We start from the raw sequence: 23,486 nt of genomic DNA on the forward strand, positions 1-23,486 counted from the left end.
CCTGCCTCAGTTGTAGATTTCTTCCATTTTTCAAGGATCCTAAGGGTGCAATCCAGAATTAACCCTCAGTCAGCGCAAGTCCCTTGCGCCAGCCATAGAATATCGCAAAAGTGCCATAAGGCACTTCGGTGCCAAATCTGGAGAAGTGAGGCTGGCCCGAGCTGTGTTGGGCCGGCAGGAAGGTAAACCCATGCCAGCCAAGTCAGGCCAGTGTGGGGCGCTGGGGGGACGGAAAGGAGGCATTTTGTGACAGGGGGAGAGTGGACAGCTAGCGAACCTGTGGCAGGCCACAGGTGAGTGGGGGGATGGGGCCATAATCCGGCACTTGTGCCAAATCCTAACCCCAAACACAGGCAGCCTGGAGCTGCTCCGGACTGCTCGGATCTGTGCCACCTCTTTAGGTAACAGGGATCCAAGTAGCCCCATTGGGGCTGCTGCAGGATTATCCAGGGTAAGAGCTTGAATGCTTTTCCCTTGTACATCCACAATTTAAAGGGTTGGAGTCGTACTTTTAATGCCAAAAATTCAGAGATGGGCTTGGAATACTTCAAAGAGGCTAGACCTCCATAGGTCCCATGTGGAGCCCTCCCTTCTCCTTCTGCCTGGACATGCAATTCACACAAGCACTTTAGATCCTGACCATTGTATTTTCCATAGAGGCCAGGAGCACAGCAGGCAGAAAGAACCCTTTCTATTGCACTTTTGTGGCTTAGCAGGCCTGGAAATGGGGAAATACAATACTTTACGTGTAATTCCCTTTTTCTTTCCTCTTCCAAATATTTTAAAAAATAGATTTGGCAGTACAATGAAGTACCCTCATGCCATGCTCAGTGAGAAGTGATAACCTGAATTACTGGCTCATATTGTTGGCATCCTTCAGTCTTGGAAGACTATGGTATCGTGCTCTGAATGGTGGTTCTGGAACAGTGTCCTCTCCAGTGTGCAAAGCCTGGGTAAAGTAGGTATGGAGGATAGACTGTTACCCATGCAGCAAATCCCCCCTCTCTATGTCGTTGAAATGGTCCAATGGAAAGGCAGAGGCCAATACGGTTGGTTCCGGCGGCATCGCAGGAGTTGCCAGAACGTGACTGTGTTCAGCCATGAACTGCCTCAAGGACTCCGGCTCCGGATTTTGCCTCAAGGTTGACTCCTGAAGCCTTTTCCATAACTGGATGTAGCCACAAGGCAGTGGAGGTTTGGGATCAGAGTTTTCCTTCTCTCAGATGAGCTGCCTTCCCAGGCTGACAAGTCCCACCTACCCGGTGACTGTTTAGTCGCCTCTTACAACAAGTACAGCCAAACTGAGGGCCTATTCTTATCCCCAGCCCCCAGGGGACTGGCTCATATATATTATATATATAATCCTTTGCTGCCCTTTGTTACCCAACACGCATGGACCAAAATGCTGCTAAGCTTTCAAAGCTAAGCAAGAGATCACCATTTATCACACCATGGTAGAATCCTTGAGTGGAAGCTCTCACTGCCCCCTCTCCCCCATTCTTTCATGCCCAATGAAACTGAGCTAAACCTTTTCAAGTAATATTTCTCTCTGTTAAATTAAAGCCTCAAATCCTCCCATTTCTTTTGTCAGCTGAAATGCCCCAGGCTGCTTAGGCAAGCAGGTGAAGGATATAATAGAAGCTTCACAACGCACAGAACCACAGAGACAGACCAGAATCCGGGAGTGGGGGGAGGACCCCATTCCTCTCCGGACCTCCCAGTGAAGGTGGCTGTTCGGGAAAGATATGATTAAACAGGCCACATTGCTTTCTGTAAGGGGATTTAGAAAGTCAAACACATGGAGAAGGCAAGCTTTCCCTGTAATTGCAAAAAGTGCCCCCATCAATAACCTTCTTTTACTGCCGAATCATTTCAGATCACAGTAATTTACAGGCACTTTGCTCACAAGAATAAGTCAATACTGTTGGCACAGAGACACCGTGTCAGGCCATCCAGGAACCTGAATAAGAATTCTCAACTTTCCTTCTGCTTTAAGGAGAGACTGTAGCCAAAAATCCTACCTTGTAAATAGATATTAATAAGTCAGCATTTAGAGATGGGGGAAACCCAAATATAAGGAATTGATTTGAAATATTTACAGACTAGTCTTGAGGTTCTCAAACTGGGGCAATCACAAAACTGGAAATGGTTTCTGATCACTTATTTTTAGTATTCTAAGAATTGGAGAGACTGTGGAGGGCTCGGCAGGGCTCTTTGCGCCTCCTGGAGCCTGTCACGCCCCCCTGTAAGTAAACTCCCATTGGCCCCTGCTAGAAGCACGATACTGGGGATCACGTCACTGCTTTCCCCCTCCCCTGCCAAAACTTACTTTGGGAGTTTTACTCCCAGTAAGTTTGAGAACCCCTGGCCTAGTCAATTTTAACTAAAAAAAAAAAATTGAAAAAGCTCCAATTAAGATTGAGATTTGATGAGTATTTCTTTCTTAAAAGTAAACAAACCTGGGCAATTAGTTGGTCAAAAATAATGAACAAGTATTAAGATATTGTTAGGGGGAATACAATAAGGGGGATACAGAATTGTAAAAATTACCGTCTTCTAGAATATCCCAGCCAGTCTCTCCAAGTGGCATGTCACAAAGTGGCAAGTCAAAACCTAGGAAGCCCGTCCACCCCAAATCAAAGGCTATGAATTTGGTGATAGCCTGCATTCAAAAGAACATGTGACCTCTGTGCTTATTTCATACTTCTATCTCTGGCTCAGTTGGTAGAGCTGCTGCCTTGTATGCCTGAAGATCTGAGGCTACCAGTGGAAGTACCCGAGAACTGACGACATGCTGATATACTGATGAGCTGACCCTCGGTGGCAGAGAGGAGTTGCCGTCAAGTGGAGCGTGGGAGGCGAAGGGCCAGAGAGAGGCCAGACCGGGAAGGACTCCAGCTGGAACGAGGAGTTCTACGAAAGACTGGAACTATTCAATGGTAAAAATCCCTACGGAGATTTAGAACAGCCTGCCTATGTAAACCGCCTTGGATTAAAGTCTGAGGAGAAATCTGATGACCAAAGAAAGGCGGTATATAAATACCTGTATAAAATAAATCTCCTTTTAGAGATTCCTGTAATTATACAGCATATGGCCATTAGGAGAACTCCTTGCCACAGGATGTGGTGACGGCAACTGGCCTGGATGCCTTTAAAAGGGGATTGGACAAGTTTCTGGAGGAAAAATCCATTATGGGTTACAAGCCATGATGTGTATGTGCAACCTCCTGATTTTAGAAATGGGCTATGTCAGATGCAAGGGAGGGCACCAGGATAAGGTCTCTTGTTATCTAGTGCATTTGGTGGGCCGCTGTGAGATACAGGAAGCTGGACTAGATGGGCCTATGGCCTGATCCAGTGGGGCTGTTCTTATGTTCTTAACTACAATTCCCAGGAAGCCTTGCAGGTCTCTTGTTATCTGGTGTGCTCCCTGGGCATTTGGTGGGCCGCTGTGAGATACAGGAAGCTGGACTAGATGGGCCTATGGCCTGATCCAGTGGGGCTGTTCTTATGTTCTTATGAGAAGCTCAGCCAATGTTGAGAATTATGATGATGACGATTTATATACCCCCTTACAACAAAAAATGTAGTTCACAAAGCGGTTTATGTTACAAAATCAATAAATATTTCCTTGTCCCCAAAGAGATCACAATCTAAAAAGAGGTACAGAAGAGAGATACCAACAACAGCCACTGAAAAAGACTCCATGCCGGAATGAAGAGGAACAGCTGCTCTCCCTCCACTAAACTGAAGAGGGCACCACTTTAAAATGTACCTCTTTGCCCAGTGATCAGGGATACTAAATGTTGCAAACTAAATGTGTGAAGAGTCTCAGCCTGCACATGAGCAACTTTCACCAGCGCAGGGTGCCCCCATGCCCACAATTCTTATCAGATGACTCTGTGATCAGTGTTCTAATTGTGGAGGGAGGGGGAGGTAGGGGGCCTTTAATGAAATCCACAACCCCCAGCCGTGATCCCTCCTGAATTTTAACCAAATTAAGTTCCCTTGCAGCGCTCTAAAACAGTAACTAACAGGGCTGGGTCCCTCTAGCTTCCTGTTATTTGAGCACTGAGTGTGTAATACAATTTTTGATACTGCGGAACAGCTAGCACTGTTTGACTGCAATCAAGTTAATTGGCAATCAGCTGGAATATCTGAGACATCCATTGTCCAGCCTTTCTTGTCCCACACTCTCTCACAGAATGGTTGAGTGACATTTGAGATATTATGGTAATGGTGACATTAACACATCGGGCTGGATGGAAAGGGGGAGGTGTCTTCCACTCACGGAAGGGCTGCTTTCCACATGGCAGAAGAATGTTATGCAAGGAAAGCGACAACAAAACCGAAGAAGCTCTCCTGCTTGCACAGGACTTGGCATGTGGAGCCTCTTTTAGAAGCAGACTGATAAAAATCTGTGATGGAAACTTCCTTTATGGCACTGTGCAAACTCTGGTGCCAGTGTTTTAGCCACACTGCTAATGGCGACGGCCTTTTGCTAACAGTTCGTTGGATCCAACTCATTATGTAACACTGCAAGACGGGACACTGAGAAACAGTCTGTTGGTCAAGAATGAATCCTGATCATGTTATTGGAGAACGGATGACACAATGTTTGGTTTCTCTCTCAATTGTTTTTTTTTTTTTTTTTTTTTTTGCTTTTAACTGAAGAATCATTTAATGAGTGTCTCTTTGTACACATGTTACTATCTTTGGAAATGTAACAAGAAAAAGAAAGGGGGGAAGTAGGAGAAAGAGCAAGAAGGATGGAAAGAAGGAGGGAAGGAGAGCTGAATGAGTGCTCTATGGAGACCTCTTGAAAATTCTGATTATATATAATGCTAAATGTCACCATTCTGGACGCATATAATTGTGACAATATGAGATCTAGCCAGCTTAGAGGGATACTTAGGAGCAATTCCGAACGCCTGAAATCTGACAATGGTATTACGAACATGCCTGAAAGCTTGGCAGCCAGAGGTTAAAGCATCTAAATGGCTTTTATTAATAATATTATATGCTGTAACAAGCAATTGCATGCAGCCAAAGGTGAAAAGTCAAACAAAACCAGAAATGACACGTTCTTAAAGTTATGGCGCCCTGTTTCTTGGATGACCTAAAGAAAAAGGGGAAAGCAGAGATGGAGAGCTGACCGGGAATCAGGCATATTTTCATTTCCTCATCTTTTGAGAGCTCTTCTGCACGGTGAGTGGAGACATTAGTGCTCCTCTGTGATGTCTGGTGTGGGAAGGAATGGCATTACTAAGAGACATTTCAAGCATCAGGGAGACAGAAAAGCCCACTGTAAGAACCTGGAGCTTCCTTGCCCAGTTACCTTCACAAGCCAGTTGCGAAGATATCAGCCAGTTCCAGGTGTTTGCCCCCAGCGCCCAGTAATTGGAAGAATCCTGACTCTGATCATGAAGTTTCTATTTATGGGGTTTAGCCAAAAGGGGTTCAACTCCTTAAGTGCCTTCTTTTTTGGCAGTTTTGGAATATGGGCAAAAACAAAGAGGAAATGGTTTTTCAGCCAAGCCATAGGAAGAAGCATCGCCCTCCCCTTCACTGCTTGGCTTCATGTCATCACTGCTTGGACAAATTTGATTGGCTAAATAGCACCACGACACAACTGCATTCATTATGTGATTCCTGGTGAGCTGGGATTATCCCGAAAGCTGGGGTAAGTGATGGTGCTAAAGCAGCAGAGAAAGGGGAAATAGCAGCCAAAGGGTGTGCGATTCTGAGATTTTTTAAAGGAACGCTTCAGCCATGTTTTGACCACCATTCGTTGTATGGTTCAGGTTCCCACTACACTAGCAAGCCCAGGGAGCTATCCAGGGGACCAAGGAGGAGCTGTCCACCTAAGGAGCTATCTGGAAGGAAGAGCAGATCCAAATGGGATGCTTTCATCAACAACATTCAGGCAGCAACGTAACTTTACAGCTGCCTCTGCTGCTCCATTAATCGAGAGTATGCATTAGTTGTGGCCTCTGCTTCCTGAGTAGGACTCAGGGTTGGGAGACCTCCTGCTGCCAGATGGGTACCGAGCGTCCTGCTATGAGTCTCCTCTTGGACTCACCACTGCCACCGTCTCTGTCCTTGAGTCCCAGGGGTGATTTTGGAGGGGCTGGAGCTGGGGATGGAATGACCCTCAAGTCACCCCCCCATGTAGTGTTCCTCATTGGGTCACTTTCCTGGCTGGTGGCCTAGAGCAGGGGTCTCCAAACCTTTTGGCCAGAGGGCCGCATCAAATATCTGGCATGGTGTTGAGGGCCAGAAAAAGAATTTAAATATAAAATTTAAATGAATAAATTAGAGATGGAACTTAGATGAGTGAATAAATGAATGAATGAGCTCATTCATTCAACCTCTCTGGCCCTCAGAACACCCTCCAGGCACAACCGGAGCACAGCTCAGTTCAGTTGAGTGGGCCAAAAGCTTTCAGGGGACAAGAGCCTGGCTTGCGGATTGAATAGAGGCTTGCTGCGGGCCGCATCTGGCCCCTGGGCTGGGGTTTGGGGACCCCTAGCCTAGAGCAAGGTATTCAGTGGCTCCCCTTTATTGCCATAGATGCTATGCCCACTTCACTGAGGCCTCACTTGCTTCTGGTCCAGCCCTGTCACAATAGTGGTGAGGACAACAATTCTGGGTCCCAACAAAGGTCTCCTTTTGCCTTCAAACTCTTTCTGGGTAAGCATTCAGTACGCCTCTCTCTATGTCATGGTTCTAACTAACAGCTGTTGATAGGCCCATCTTCTGTGAATGTGTTGAACCCTATACAGGCATTTCACACCCCAGGGATATGGGAAGCACACTTTCAGAAGCAGCATGTAAGCTGTGATCCGCATGACTGACATGTGCTAAGATGTAAGAAATGCAGTCGGAAAAGGGCTGCTCCAAAACCAAAATTCATTGAGATTTTTAAATGACAGGCACTGACAACACATCCCAAACATTCACAGCCTTTGCCCCCAACATCCGAAGGGGGGTTTGCAGTGTGTTAACTGGCAAATGTCAGCACATGCATTTGAACATCAGAACCACCATTCCTACTCGAAACATGCCCGAGGAGGCAAGGCAGCACCGCCATGGGAATTTTTCACGGTCTTTACCCACGTGTGGTTTATAAACAGGAAGAGGAAACTGAACTTCAGCAGCACAACCATCCTACTAGGACATTATCAAACCCCATTACACACTCTGGTAATTACCACAGACCCATGTCTTGAAGGCACCGTCAGAGCTAAAGAGCCACTCAGTGTTACTAATGTGAGCCCTAATCGTTCTGGGGGCCCCGCTACCGAAAGCGATGCTTTTTATTGGGAGTAATCCCATTGGTTCCAATGTGATTGCTTCCAGCAATAAGCGTGCATGGGATAATCTCTTTCTGAATGCATAGGAGGGACTATAAGAAACATCTAATTGGAATGAGATGAGAAAAACATACACATATGGTGCTGCATCTCAAGGAATAACTATTCTGCATTTTCTATCAGAGTCAGGGCAGATGAAGACTAACAGAAGAGTTTCAGGCAAGGGTCTTTCCCAGCTCTGCCAATACCAGGGATTGGACTGGGGACCTTCTGAGTGCAAAGCAGGTACACTATTACAGGGCTACTGCAACACCTGTTGACTTTGACGCCCATGCTGGGACTGCATCATGTGTCCTATTCAGGCTCACACACAACTGTTCAGGTTTTTCTAAATGTTCAGTTTGTCTGGGCACTAAACTGCTACGGCTTATATGCAAATGGTTTTCTATCCAAGTTAGGAAGGCTCACAAACAAGGCATGACAGCAATAGCTACTCCTAGTGGTTGCATCTGGCAGTTATTTGTGTACTACTCTGAAACACTACTGCTGAAACAGAGACGCCTGCATTGGCTCGGTCATGTCGTGAGAATGGATGATGGCCGGATCCCAAAGGATCTCCTCTATGGAGAACTCGTGCAAGGAAAGCACCCTACAGGTAGACCACAGCTGCAATACAAGGACATCTGCAAGAGGGATCTGAAGGCCTTAGGAGTGGACCTCAACAGGTGGGAAACCCTGGCTTCTGAGCGGCCCGCTTGGAGGCAGGCTGTGCAGCATGGCCTTTCCCAGTTTGAAGAGACACTTGGCCAACAGTCTGAGGCAAAGAGGCAAAGAAGGAAGGCCCATAGCCAGGGAGACAGACCAGGGACAGACTGCACTTGCTCCCGGTGTGGAAGGGATTGTCACTCCCGAACTGGCCTTTTCAGCCACACTAGACGCTGTTCCAGAACCACCACTCAGAGCGCGATACCAGAGTCTTTCGAGACTGAAGGTTGCCAACAAGAAAGAAGAAACTCTGAAACACTGAGAAGCAACCTTTCTCACTAGCCTAGCTAGAAGCTCCCAATAGCCTGACCACCATGTATTTACATCATACTCTTTTATTTATTTAAAAGATTTCTGTACTGCTTTTCTAAAACTCAAAGAAGTCCTTCTGTGACAGTGGCCCTGGCAACACGCATCCCAGTCCAGGGTTTCCACATGTCGGTGGTACTTATCCAACTCATCATGCCAAAATCACATTATTTAAAACAAACCACAAACATATTTTAGCAAAGCATAACTGAGGCCCCAGTCCTATCCAACTTTCCAGCTCCAATGCAGCCGCAATACAGCCTTAAGTGAACAAATGTTCCCTTACTGTGAGGAGGCCTCTGTGATTGGCCCTGCACTGGAGGGTGTAGTGCACACCCCATTGGCACTGCTGCATCAGCGCTGGCAATTGGATAGGATCGGGCCCTGAATCTCTATTTGTGCCAGCACTCACCAGAGTTTAGCTCTAGCACTTGTTTCCAATAGCAAGGTTCAATCTTGGAGCAAATGGAGGATAGGTACAAAAGTACTCCTGAGTATATGAAGAGTGCATTCCCCTCCCCTTCTGGTAACTACAGAAGTGTTTTGCAAATGTTCTTTAGCAGGGCACCATCAGTGCATGTAGGAAAGAAATGGCTGTACCTGCTGGCTCTGTCCTTATCAATTCTTTCTATGAGATTTGTGTCCTGAATTTTTGCAAGGGAGGAATTATGAACACAAGCTGCCTACACAAAGGTTCTATGCACAGGGTCTGTTCAATCCATGGAGGCCAGGTGTAGGCCCTGCAGATAGGAGCCTAATCTTCCTTCCACGTGCTGACTGCACTGTTTAAGAACTGAGAGCCATTGTGGTGACCAGTAGGATGAGTGAGATCACAGCTCCAATTCCTACTCTTCCATGGCTCTCAGAGGGTGACCTTGGACTAGGCACCATCTCTCAGTCTAACCTACCTCACAGGGTTGTTGTGATTGTAATATGAGAAGTGGGGAGAATCCAGGGTTGGCCTTAGGAGCTGCGGGGGCCCAAATGGAAACAATTTTTTTGCAGGGCCCCAGGTTCACAGACAAGTTCTGTAAAATCTTAGAGATATAAATAAAAAATGATTATAGACTTCATATTTCTATGGTAGAATTGAAAACAATCAAAACATATGCTTAAAAAAAGTGCATGTGAGTTAATGGACCAAACAGATATAAGCACATTTTAATATAAAATTGTGTACAAGACTAGATTACACTATCATGGGGGGCCCTTAGTCATGGGGCCCAATTGGGAGCCATTGATCCACTTGGCCTCAAGCTGGCCTGGGAGAACCACATTCACTGCACTGAGCTCTTTGTGGGAAGCATTGGAATAATAATAAAATATCTTCACAGAGTCCTCAGGGATCAGAGAAAAGATTTTACGATGGGGAGCTGGTATTTCCACTAAGAAGACTTGAGAATTCCAGCGTCCTTTTGGTTGGTTGGCAACCTTCAGTCTCGAAAGACTCTGGTATAAGCCTACAGCACCCAGTATTCCCAGGCGGTCTCCCATCCAAGTACTAACCAGGCCTGACCCTGCTTAGCTTCCAAGATCAGACAAGATCAGGAGACAGTGTTCAGTATAGGGAGATGGTTGGCAACCTTCAGTCTCGAAAGACTCTGGTATAAGCCTACAGCACCCGGTATTCCCAGGCGGTCTCCCATCCAAGTACTAACCAGGCCTGACCCTGCTTAGCTTCCAAGATCAGACAAGATCAGGAGACAGTGTTCAGTATAGGGAGATGGTTGGCAACCTTCAGTCTCGAAAGACTCTGGTATAAGCCTACAGCACCCAGTATTCCCAGGCGGTCTCCCATCCAAGTACTAACCAGGCCTGACCCTGCTTAGCTTCCAAGATCAGATGAGATCGGGCATGTGCAGGGTAACAGCGTCCTTTTACTTCTAGAAATTAAGCCCCACTTACAGTAACCCGGTCCCCGGATATGTACGTACTGGTTTCCGCTGTCTCGTACTCGCTGTCCCTCAGCAGTTCGAAAATATCCACCTCCACTTTGGCTTTCCCCGCCCGCTCTGGAGCCAGGTTTATCCGATTCTTCGCCAGCGTGATAGACAGCCTTTCGCCTCTGCTGCACTCCATTGGGTCGTCCAAAATAGCAGCTGTGAAAAACAGATGCAAGGTGAGCTGGGGAGGTGAGAAGGAAATGGAGGTTGAACACAACCTGATCGTAAATTGTACATTTCAAGTTCAGAAAGCCAGGAGCTTTTGCTCATGAACTCTGTCCACGTGCAAAGATTGGAAAGCTACTTTGAAGACAGGGCGTGCAAAATCCATCTGTCCAAACACACTTGTACACTACAGCAAGGTTTGTGCTGTGCTTTGTTTGCTTGGAGTAAGTGTGTGTGTGTGTTTTTTTTTAAAAAAAGGAAAAACAGTTGATGATTAGCATTAATCTCAATATTCAGTAGCGTGCCAGGCAAGATTCTGCAGCATCGTTTGTCAAACCTAGTTAATAAAAGATGCTGCTCTTGACTATTCAATTTTTGCAAGAAAAGAGGGCCAGGAAAGGGCTTTCTCGGTGCATAAATTGCTCTGAATTTTTTTTTTCCTTTCATTTCCTTGAATCTCACTCTGTCTAGCAGTGATTAGAGCTGAGCTGCCCTGGTGTCACAGAGGTGTGGGGCAGACAGGACTGTCTGCCCTTGGCTGAGCTGCTCAGATCTTAAAGGGGGAGAAAGAAGAGGGGGCCTTGGAAATGAAAGTTGGAAGCAGGAAGGAATAACGGAGATAAGACAGGGGAGAAGTGGAGGGAGAACTGGAGGGAGAACCGGGAGAGAGGGAACATTCTTGTCATCAGGAGCTGCGGAGGCATGAGAGGCCAAGGGTCACACCTCAATTAAAAATAAATAGCCTTATCTGTGGCTTTCATATCCACCCATCTGCAGGGGAGCAGCTTCCTCCTGGTGCAATTCTAGACTTGGGAAACATGTGTGTGAAGACCATAACAAAGGCAGAACTGGTCAAATCTAACTAGGGCCCTTCCATCCAGCTTTTTATGCTTTCAGTAAGTGAGAATGAAATGGCACCACAATTTGCCAAGTTCAAAAACAAGACAGGTTTATAAGATCATCTTACTCAAATAGGTTGCTTCTCAACGGCAGGAACTCTCACCCTACTAAAGTTTCATCTGGAAGGGATGTTCTGGAGAAACTGAGGGTCTTATATGCCAACTTTTTTTTAATGCCCCAACCTCATATCAGTTAGAAACAAGTATCTTTCCCAGCTTCAAGTAAGGCAAACTAGCCAGACCTTCCAAAGATTGAATTTTCATTAGGAGGAAGTGGTACTTGAGTCAGCAACTTCTGCTCAGCATTATCTAAATTCCATGCTCTGCTCTACTGAATCCCATATTGTGAACTGATTCCACAATTTCTGTAATGACAACTAATTTTGGTTGACCTGCCTTTCACCCACTGTAATAATCTGTAGATAGGCGTTCTGCTATTAATCATTGCACATATTGCATTTCTGTCAAGACCAAGATGGCCAAAATTGAAATAAAATCAAACTGAATTGCCAGGAGACACCAGCTTAACCATCTCCTCATGGGTGGGGGGCAGGAGCATGTGAGGGAGGGTTGTTAAGAAGGGAAATAGGGCAGGAAGAGGTGGGGTTAGTCAGTCACTCCAGGGGATATAAACATCTGGGTGTGGTAGATAAGAACAGTCTCCAGCTTAGAGGGCAGCCAGGCCACTGAGCTATGGGAACCCAGCCCAGTGACAAGAAGAGGACCATGGGGGTAGAGTGCTACCCCCTCATCAGGGCAGTTTCTGAGATGTTGAAAGACCAGGTTGGCCCAGAAAGAGAGTCTAATGGGAGAGGCCTCAAGTGGGCAGACAGGCAGGGAAACTAGAAGGGCCAGCAGGGACTCAATCAGACTCGGGAGCCCATGGCGGAAAGGCAGACACAAACATCACAACTGCATGGCCAGGGTTAATAAGGTTGGGCTTCAGCATCGAACTGCCTTCTGTATCTATTTGGCGCCTTTTCCCTTTTCCCTGTTTGACCTTTTGAGTCAGAACCTGCAAGCAAGAATGTCTGTCCATCCATCCATTCACCTGTCCCTCCCTCATAATGAGAGGAGCAACAAATCATTAACCAACCAAAAACCAGCAGCCAAATGGATGGCACTCACACAACCGAACAAGAGTTCTAGTGTTTGCTCTGATGCACGGAAATGACAGCTGCCTCAGACGAACACCTTATTGGTTCCCTGCTGTGACATAGTAACACCTCATTGGCTCTCAGAACAGTCAGTCTCATTGGTCAGTTTTGAGTTGAAGGAGTCCACTTTTTGTTACAAGAGGCAGTTGGGTTTTCTTTTTCTCGTGAATTGGCCATAACGTTTGATAGAATACAGAGACTTCAACATGGTTTGTTTCATTACATTCTGCATAAAAGCACCTCTCCGATGATATATAACACAACTATTCATAAATACAGGTTTTCTAAAAGGTATCCAAAATTTTGGCCACTAGTTGTGTCATCCTGAGAGTGCCACCTGATGCAGTCCCCAACTCCTAGTGAGGCCACTGACCTCATCAAAGGAGATGAGGTATATCTGGGGAGAGTGCAGGGTGGAAGGTAGACTCCTGGTTGATTTGCTGCAGATCTGCAAGGTGGGGTCTGGCTCTTGATTGTTTTAAAATAGCAACAGCAGAATCCCTCCCCCCCCCCCAAACAAGGCAACTGAAATAAAGAAAAGTTGAAGGTAAATCAGGGGTGGAATTTTGTGTGCTAGAGTTTGGACATTGCCAGGAACCCCTAAGCCAGTGGTTTCCAAACTCTTGGAGAGTTTGCACCGCTGTAAGGCCTTGCAGGGGCGGGGGGAAGGCAGCGACACGATCCCCAGGATTGTGCCACTCAGGAAGGCTGCAGGGACTGGGATGCTCTCACCAGTCCCTGCAGCAGCCTGTCAGGGGTGTGGGGAGCCCTGTGCAAGCGTCTGCAAGGCCCCCCAGATCATAAGAAATGAAAGTGGAGCGATCGTGCTCCACTTCTGGTTTTGTGGAAGTGCAGTGCAATCGCTCCACTTTCACTTTCTGCAGGCTGGGGAGCCCTGCAGACGCTCGCGCAGTGCTCTCTGCACTCCCGACAGGCTGCTGTAGGGACTGGTGAGTGCATCCCAGTCCCTGCAGCCCTCCTGAGCGGCACGATCCTAGGAATCGCATCGCTGCCTCCCCCCTGCCCCTGCCCCTTAAGGGGAAAGAGGTCAGAGCCTTCAGGCTGGGGCATCGTGATGCCCCAGTCTGAAAACCACTGCCTTAAAGCTGAGCATGTGTGCAGGAACGCACTGTTTCTTAATTTTCTCCCTGCCCTTTCGAGCTTATATTTTTTGCCCTGGCTATGGTTGGTGGACTTCAAGGTTCTTGTAAAAAAATACAGCCAGTCCCACAATTCTGCAGTCTGCCAACCACCGGTGCAAGAAATCAAGTGATATATGTACATTTTGAAAATGGCCATGGAGTTTTTCCAAGCAAAAATAACCCAAGGGTAATTGTGTGAAACTTCATTTTGTAGTCCCTCCCTCCCCCCACAGAGAGAGAGAGAGAGAGAGAGAGAGAGAGAGAGAGAGAGTTTTAGTACTTTGCAGAAATACACAAGTAAAGAGCAGTTTGTCCTTATATTTACTGAACACAGTTTTACAGAACAGAAGAGGGAACTTGGAGGGGGGATGGAAAGGTGGGAGGGGCTTGGGTGAATAGGTGGAGCCTTGGAGTCTATCATTTGGAAGAAACATCAGCCATGACCTGGCTGTGACTTCAAATTTTGTTTGACATCTGTACCTTTGGAGAAATGGACCTTCAGAGCCAGGATTCCTTACGGAGGGATAAACAGAACACAGGGGAGGTGGTGGCAAGGATGGAGATGGTGTAGAGCGGTGTTCTTTTTTCTGCAGGCATACACAGATCTTCCACTAAACTAAACCGCAGTTGTGAGGACGAACTGAGAGGCAGAGAGATAAATGAGATGGATAATGCAGGCTCCATTTCCTGAGCAGCTATTCAAGCACATCTCTGACTTCCAACTCAGCTCCAACAGCAGAGAAAGCTGTCTGGGCCACCCGTGTGCTTGCAATGCGTTTTAAGCAAAAGCAGCCCAAGAAATCCGTAGTGATCTGATAGCGCCTAATGGGGAACGCAAAAGCTCCATTCTAACATCCAGATAGACAACTCCTGGGCATGCAGCATGATTATTTTAAACATGGAGGGAACAGATACTGCATTGCCATCACCGAAGACCCAACTATATGTTGTGCTGCAGCCTCATGTAACAACCAGCTCAGTGGACCTCAGCTAAGGGCCATTCTGCAATGGAGGAGAAGGGTGGAACTGGGCTTAGTCCTTCCCTGCTGGCTGTTCCTCCCCCCCCCCTTCCATGGGCCACTGATCCCGTGTATATGGGCAAACATGGGCCTGCAACCCTGATGTGGGGAGGGAAAGAGCATATGCAGGATGGAGGAGTTTGCAGGATGCGTTCATGCAAATTCAGACACATTTGGAAATTGTTTGCAGTGTGTCAAAAACCTGCAAGAGCTATTTGGCAACGGTGGGAGAAAAAAGGCACAGATGACCACAGGCTCCGCCATAGCTGTCGTCAGCTCTAGCCATCAGAGAGCCTGTGCTTTCAGTGCAGAGGATTCCAGGTTGAATCCTCTGCATGTAGTGCCATTCCGGTGTGGGTTCCTGGGAAAATGCTTGCTGCCAGCCAAAATCACCATCTCCCCCCCTCCCCCCCCAAAAAAAAAACACTCCTCAAAACAATACAATGTGATGATTTTGCTGGTAACAAATAAGGTGACAAAATGGAAAGCATCATTTTGAATGGGCTCTGGAAAGGGATCTCAAGCGGGGAAAAAACCTCTTTACCCAAGATGCTCCAGAAATGGAGCATGCACGACCCACTCGCTGCCTCTCAAGAATCACACAGATGCCGTTTGCATTTAATCCTTTTGCATTGGTTCTTTTGTATGGCCAACGCAGAGGCATCTCACAAGTCTCCAAAGTTACATCTATTCAGCAAAGCCTGAAACTAATAGCCAGCAGGAGAAGGTGCTTTTTTCTCAGCTTGGGTGACCTTTCTAAGCCCTTTTCCACCTTCTCTCATACATAGTAGATTATGTTGTGTTAGATAAACCAATGGACTGACTTTGCATACAGCGGCTTCATTACTTTTCTGACTCAAGCTCTCAGTATGTTCGCAAGCTTGGTCATACCATACAGAACAACAACCTATAAATGGCTTGGGAAAGGCAGAACAAAAGCATCCCTGGCCAGCAGTGACAAGCCGCCTGTTCCTTAGCTGGACAACGTTCAGAGGGAACGAGATGGCTGGAATATGAAGAGAGGACAAGGTTTCCAGCCAATCCTTCCCCCACCCTCTTGACTCCTTCTTAAAAATCTCCCAAGACATGTTTCTGGCCGTGTGACAGTTAATGCCCGGAATGAGTGCAAAGAACACGACGCAAGCATAGATATTAAATCAGTTGTCAGATTGAATTCTGGGCATGAGAAGCTTGTGGTTTGCTATTGGCCAAGAGAATCTCAGATGCTACAATTAAGATCTAGCTCCAGAAAAGCAGCAGAATGAAGAGGGAATGAGGTGGTGCAGCCCTGGAGTGGACCGTACCACTGCAAACCATAGGTTGGTGATGTGCCTGGATCATGAGAGGAGACCCACAAAGGCAGAGACTGGGCAGATGAGCAAAGCATATCAGAGTCTCAGCACCATAGATAGCTCCAATGGAGCACTTTAAATGGGTCCTTGTCTTGCAGTGCAAAGCCTATGCATGTCTACTCAGAAGTGAGCTTCACTGTTCAATAGGGTCCCAGGAAACTGTGAATAGAATTGCAACCTGAAATCTATCCCCACAGACTACCTCTCCTGGACAACCTTCTGGACTGGAACTTCTCCACCTCTCAGTGAAGTTTTGCTTTGCCCTTTGACGATGCTTGACCAGCACCAAGACGTACACGATTTCAAGCAACGTTCCAGAGGCTCTTTCCACTCTGGCTTGGGGTTGAAGCCTGGGATGGGGTCTAGTGCTAACCCTTCTCAGGTTCTCATTCAGAATCAGAGCAGAGGTTATGGCAGTAGGTTCTAGAATCACAGCTTTTATTCCCCCTCTATATAAAAATCTCCTTGCAAATAGAAAATTAGTGCCACACGTACTAGCTAGCTAGACCTGACCATTTCTACTTGCAGAAAGATTTTTTTTTTCTTAAATTGGGGAGCATTCAGAAATGTGATTCACCCTGGAGTCGGAAGCGGTTCAGTCCATTCCTCTGCCGTATTCTCATTCAGACCTCACTTCAGTCAGAGAGATCTCTGTATCAAGAAACCATCTTCTAAAAATTAACTCCCATAAAAAGCCATCATTAAGAACATTAACAAGCAATTTGCCTGACAAAGAGACACCAAGATAATGGCATATTACACCTCATACAAAAACACAATGTTTACAGTTGCTAATGAAACTCCATCTTTTGCTCTCTTATTATCCATCACTTTTGAGTGCATTAAGTACCACATTTATAAATCAGCAATTTTGTGTTATCTTCTATAATATTCATAGTTTAGTCACACCCATGTTCATCACCAGATGATGGTAAGAGGTGATGACTTAAACAATGACAAGATTTTTATATAAATATTGCCAAATGCTCTTGGCACTTTAGAAAGGGGACCATGACTCTGCCTCAGGGTGTTTACTCTCTAAGATTTGACAATGGGAAGACTAAGACCAAGGGGAGGGAACAAGGTGGGGTAAATAGGGGAGGAATTTCATTTACACATTCTTGACCTTTTGCTGCAAGCCTATCCACATTTGTCTGAGAGTAAGCCCCAATGAACACAGTAGGACTTAATTCAGAGTACACATGTATAGGATTGTAAGCTACAGCAGGATAAGAGGAATAAGGAGTTCTGAAAAAGTCTCCATAGAATGAAGAATGTCACAACTCAGGTTTCCAGAGAGATCAGAGAGTTCCAAAGATTCAGAGCATTAACCAAGGAGGCCAAATCCCTCTCACCTTTGAAAAAGAGAGGAATATGCCCTCTGAATTTGGGGAGGAATATGTGGGAGAAGGTACAATGGGCCATAAGAACATAAGAAGAGCCCCACTGGATCAGGCCATAGGCCCATCTCGTCCTGCTTCCTGTATCTCACACCAGCCCACCAAGTGCCCAGGGAGCACACCAGATAACAAGAGACCTGCATCCTGGTGCCCTCCCTTGCATCTGGCATAGCCCATTTCTAAAATCAGGAGGTTGCACATACAGGTCCTAGGATGTTTAGGACCTCATAGATGCATGAATGAACCAACCCTCTTGTTGTTGGCATCACAGACTATCTTGATTGACAGGCAGAGCAATGGACTTCCAGAAATTCATATGGAGAAGCAGGTGAGGCAGTTCCAGTGATGTACCTTCCTAATTTTACCCGACGTCATTTCTTTTTAATGGGTGTTTAAATCTGACCAGAATCAGTTCTAAGGAAATGCATGAAATGGCCTCTTCTGTGCACAGATACCTTGGCACACAACCTCAGCCCTCGAGGCGACACCCTCCTTTTCCACTCTGCGTACACACAAGTGCCATAATTAAGTGGAAAGCACATGCAGTTAATCTTTAGCTCATTACAAAATGAAGAAAGGTTGAGCTTTCCTCCAAGGCCAGGTATGCCAAGTTCTGGATTTTAAGAAGTTAACAAGCATGGAGTCTACATGTCATAAGAAATGTGTAATAAGAGAACCGGAAAAGAGGCCAAAAAGAGCTACCACATTTTTTATTTTAAATGGATAGCAGCCCATGCATTTAATAGAAGCATATTAAATGTGCAGATAGAAATCAAAAGGCGAAGCTTCTCCCAGCATAAAGGATGGGAATTTGGTTGCTTCTTGATTTCTTCCAGTCACAACATTGTAAAAAAGCACAGCACCTTTTGTCCATAAAAAGGTGGCAACTTCATGACTAGCTCATACTAGGACTGCCACATATTTTTCTGGTTCTGCTCCTGTGCTTGTAACAGCACCCAGTCACTCATAAGTGTAGCAGGTGACATTTTTCCGGGCACAGTGAAGGAAAAGTTTCACCAACTCAGGACACAATCCTAATCAACTTTCCAGCACTGACATAAGGGCAATGCAGCTCCAAGGTAAGGGAACAGACTTTCCCTTGAGGAGGCCTCTGTGACTGCCACCCAATGGTAAGATACCCCATTGGCACAGCTAGGTCAGTTTGAGAAAGCTGTTTGGATTTGGGCTTAAATTTCTCATAAGCCCGTAGCTATTAAAGGCAGAGATGGAGGACCAGTTATACAAAAAGTAACAGTAAAAAGAAGACAGTACCTGTTGGATCAATTTTGGTGGAAAGGATCAATTTCTTTGTTACCTTTCATTACTGAAGGAAGAATGTCAATCAACTAACTCTCCAAAGCCCCACTGGCTTTTTTAGTTGCTCTGCTTTATCAGTGGTCTCTGAATGTATTATGGCCAGAATCAAATGCTGGATCTGAATACATGGATGTTATTTGTCATGCTCTGGGCCGTGGATCCAGCCTCGACTAGAAATCTTCTCAAAATCTTCCATGAGCCATTTCAGACAATTTGTCACATTGCCATTCAGAGCACCATTGTTCGGATAAATAATTGCTGGGGGAGGGGGGCAATTAAGTATAGTGCACCAGATGGGAGGAGATGTGCACACGACAAACATTTCCTCATGTGATGTGGAGGGCCAGTTGACATATCATCCAAATTTGCCTATCCATGGATGGGTTCTGGAGCATTACTGGCAGATGCTCAGAGGTTCTTGGGCTAGAAATGGACACAGAAGATATAAAGATTGCAAAGCACTGCAAATATAAGGCCTGCTGGTCAGTGGCAGCCCCCAAAAGCTCTTTACCTGGCCGCCATTATAACTGGGCTCTCCCAGACAGTGGCTTAGCTGGAGGGGGCAGAGCACTCAGGCTGACAGGGAGCCTCAGCGAGGCGGGCAAGCGGCCCCTCCCTTCGGAGCCATTCCCGGTGGGGGGAGCATATCATACGGCTCCGTTTTGCTCCCCCCGCCGGGAATGGCTCCGAAGGGAGGGGCCGCTTGCCCGCCTCGCTGAGGCTCCCTGCCAGCCTGAGCGCTTTGCACCCCCTCCAGCTACGTCACCGCTCCCACAGCCTCCCTTTCAGCAGCACCACTTCTGTTGAGGCATCAACTTGCAGAGCACCTTTCAGTTGTGAAGTGATGCCTCAGCAGAAGCAGTGCTGCTGGAAAACTGGCCACTCTCTCCCACATCTTGCACATATGGCCAAGGTGTGCATGTTGTCGCTTGCAGCTGATGAGTTCCCATTTGAGAACAAAGCGCCCGGCCATCATCTGCATCACTTCACTTCCTGATTCTTGCCGTCACTCCTATAAGAACATAAGAACAGCCCCACTGGATCAGGCCAAAGGCCCATCTAGTCCAGCTTCCTGTATCTCACAGTGACCCACCAAATGCTCCAGGGAGCACACCAGATAACAAGAGACCTGCAAGGCTTCCTGGGAAGTGTAGTTAAGAACATAAGAACAGCCCCACTGGATCAGGCCATGGCCCATCTAGTCCAGCTTCCTGTATCTCACAGCGGCCCACCAAATGCTCCAGGGAGCACACCTGATAACAAGAGACCTGCAAGGCTTCCTGGGAATTGTAGTTAAGAACATAAGAACAGCCCCACTGGATCAGGCCATAGATCCATCTGGTCCAGCTTCCTGTATCTCACAGCGGCTCACCAAATGCCACAGGGAGCACACCAGATAACAAGAGACCTCATCCTGGTGCCCTCCCTTGCATCTGGCCTTCTGACATAGCCCATTTCTAAAATCAGGAGGTTGCGCATACACATCATGGCTTGTACCCCATAATGGATTTTTCCTCCAGAAACTTGTCCAATCCCCTTTTAAAGGCGTCCAGGCCAGACGCCATCACCACATCCTGCGGCAAGGAGTTCCACAGACCGACCACACGCTGAGTAAAGAAATATTTTCTTTTGTCTGTCCTAACCCTCCCAACACTCAATTTTAGTGGATGTCCCCTGGTTCTGGTATTAGGTGAGAGTGTAAAGAGCATCTCCCTATCCACTCTGTCCATCCCCTGCATAATTTTGTATGTCTCAATCATGTCCCCCCTCAGGCGTCTCTTTTCTAGGCTGAAGAGGCCCAAACGCCGTACCTGAACCTCAGCAGGCACCATGAACACTATTCAGCCCACTATATGAAACAAGTCTGACATCCATGCTCTAGACCTCCTGAGCACTCTGCCTAGGAAACACGTCATTACACCCTCAGTTCAACTCAGTGGGTAGCAGCCACATCTACTTAAAAATAACTCCCTCATTACCTGCTCCCTAATTATGCAGAAACTCAATTCCCTCTGGATTTTTTTTTTTAAATTTTGTACCATTAATTTCATTTCTTTTTCTTCCTCCTCCTCCCCTCCACAAATATCCACAGGATTATTGCGAGGGTAGTTAGCTTTACCAAATATTAATCCAGCCCATGAATCAGAGTGGATAATGAGATTGAGAGAGAGTTTTATTTATCAATATAGCTGGCAGACTAAAAGGGTAATTTGATGTTTTAAAAGGTTCATTTTAAAAACTTTATGTCTGGGGAATACTTCACCAAAACTGGCATAATAACCGCTTAATTAGGAAGCGACTAAAATCTTTATTTAAATTCACTTTCATCTGTTCTTGTCGGTAAAGTGCGGGGACATGGATCAAATAAGTCTTTAATCCTTCCGAATTTACGGGAAAGCCTTTGAACTGTTTGCCACAAAATGGCTGCATGGTTTCACTTTGTCCTGTGATTTTTTCCCAACCCTCCTTCCTTGATTTTCTGAGCTTCTCTATTAAGGAGCGTTAATTGTTCATTTGATTGGAAGTCCTAGGCTGCTGAGATGCATATATATATATATATATATATATATATATATATATATATATATATGAGAGAGAGAGAGAGAGAGAGAGAGAGAGAGAGAGAGAGAGATAGATAGATACACACACACACACACACGCACACACATAACAGAGCCTGAGCACACACTGTGAATGTTTAAGGGTGATCCACGGGGGGATGGGAGGGTGGGGGAACAGCCTCTGGGGTCACTGAGGCTAGGCTAGCCCATAACATTTGCAAAACCTCACCATGAACCTTTTCCTTATCTCATGGACCGTTTCCACACCTTTTCCCCAATGGTTTCCACGAAATGTGCTAATGAGATGGACAACATGCTGCCTCCATCAGTGGGAGATGAGTGAGCTCTCCCAAGCTCAGCTTGGACTACCACAGAAAAATCCAAGATCTTCTGAAATATGTGGAAGAATATGTGGAAGAATTTTTCTGAGCCGTTCTGAGGCCTCTCCCCCTACTCAATGTGATGCATCCAACAGCACTCGATGACATTAAACAGGGTGCGCAAGAAGCCAGCAAACCTTCCATTTCAACCTGAGCTGGAGAACAAACGGACACCTTGCAAAGTTTGCTTCTCCTATGAAGTCCTCCCCAGTGGGGCTTCTTCTCCCTCCAGGGGCAGCCCTACATCAAAAGCTCCTGCATTCCACCTTCACAACAAAGGTCCAAGCCTCAGGGTTCAGTGCAGCACTGTCGTTCTATTATTAGCTCAGTACGACATCACAGCACCACCAGCCCAAGACCTCCTGATGCCTGAGGTGGCTTGTCCACCTTACCCCATGATGTGACAGCTTCTGCTCCCGCCATCTCCAATGTTCCAGTTCAGCATGCCCCTTCCCTCCACATTTCCTTTTCCTCTATGGCCCCCTTTTTCCTTTCCAGTCCATGGAGTGGAAGGAGAAGGAGAGGCAGCGGAGGCAAATCAGAAGATACAGATGGGAACTCCCCCATCTCCTGCCTGAGGTGACAGCTACAACTGGCCTGGTGGATCAGCTGGCTATGCATCAGAGTTCTCTTTCTCTCCTGCAGAACTGGGGGATGCCCCCCCTTTCCCCCCACCTTTGTGACCTGGTTTCCTGCTCCGTGACACATGTCCTGCTATATGGCACAAAAACATTCACATGGAGGCCTGTTTTCCTAGTGGTCCTCTAAATCCAGGCTGCCCAGAGTATCTCAAAGCCCTCTCCGTCTTAATTCCCTTCCTTTCTCAGGGGAAACATCAACCCCACCATGCTCTTCCGCTCTACCCAAGCATCCTGGCAGTTTGCCTTTCCGCAGCCTAGGCAGTGTCTGCTGAGAACATCACTGACGGATCCCAACCACCTCCATCAGGCTATGTGCATCTCACCATGACAGCAGCGGAGAGGAAGCCATGGGAAACGAGGCTACCTTCAGGCTTTAATGAGTCATTTTTGAAGCTCATTGCTCAGACCAGCTTGAGAGAATTTCGCCAGCGACTCTACCAACAATAGTCAGCTCCCAATTATTCCAGCAAGTGGACTAAGGGCAAGTTCATGCTGCCTCTGTATTAGATCCCTGCTATAGAAGGCACCTGCTGGCCAAAATACACACCTCCAAAAAATGTTTCTCTTTCCCATTATTCAGAAAAACCCACAATTCATACAGGTGATCATGAGCTTGCTGTGCTTCTGTTCCCACACAGGTTGACCCGACCAGCCAAAATCTCATCAGCATTTAAGGCCTCTCTGTGTGTGATTTGTTTATATAAGAGGCGATTCTCCCCCTTCTTTCTTCACTTCCGTTAGGTTAAAGATATGTGGAAGCTTTGCTTGCTTTTTTTGTGAATTTCTCTTGGAAACTGCCCTGCAGGCTGTCAATTCAGTAAACTGTGAGCATTTGCAAAGTCCCTCATTATGGAACTGTCAAGTGGAGAACCTGAAGGGTTTGTGCCTCTGTGATGGACTCTGCTGTGGGATCCTTCAAAAAATACTGACTGTTGCCACAGAAAGGATGGAGTGGAGAAGGGGGGAAAAAAAAAGGAATACTGAGAATTTCACCTCTTTCCTATCCAGACAAAGAGACTTGATAATGTTTGGCTGATCACATTAGTGCTATTCTTATTGCTTCTGGACAAGACCTGAGATCTGCATTTAAATGGACTTTTGGTTTTTTTGCCTTTTAGAA

At 46.5% G+C, this 23,486-nt stretch overlaps 1 protein-coding gene and 1 pseudogene across 1 annotated transcript in view; both read right to left on the reverse strand.

The window, feature by feature from the left end:
- Nucleotides 1-19,306, reverse strand: part of GRIK4 (glutamate ionotropic receptor kainate type subunit 4) — a 174,858-nt gene extending 155,552 nt beyond the window's left edge. Inside the window, exons 1-3 of the mRNA XM_066639707.1 lie at nucleotides 19,296-19,306; nucleotides 14,215-14,336; nucleotides 10,325-10,489 (exon numbers count right to left, since the gene is read on the reverse strand). Of these exons, the coding sequence (XP_066495804.1) occupies nucleotides 10,325-10,489; nucleotides 14,215-14,336; nucleotides 19,296-19,306 (298 nt within the window). The remainder of the gene's footprint in view (nucleotides 1-10,324; nucleotides 10,490-14,214; nucleotides 14,337-19,295) is intronic.
- Nucleotides 10,152-10,270, reverse strand: LOC136662806 (5S ribosomal RNA; annotated as a pseudogene).
- Nucleotides 19,307-23,486: the final 4,180 nt, after the last annotated feature.

The sequence above is a fragment of the Tiliqua scincoides genome, chromosome 11, assembly GCF_035046505.1.
Source record: "Tiliqua scincoides isolate rTilSci1 chromosome 11, rTilSci1.hap2, whole genome shotgun sequence".
Classification (NCBI taxonomy): Eukaryota; Metazoa; Chordata; class Lepidosauria; order Squamata; family Scincidae; genus Tiliqua; species Tiliqua scincoides.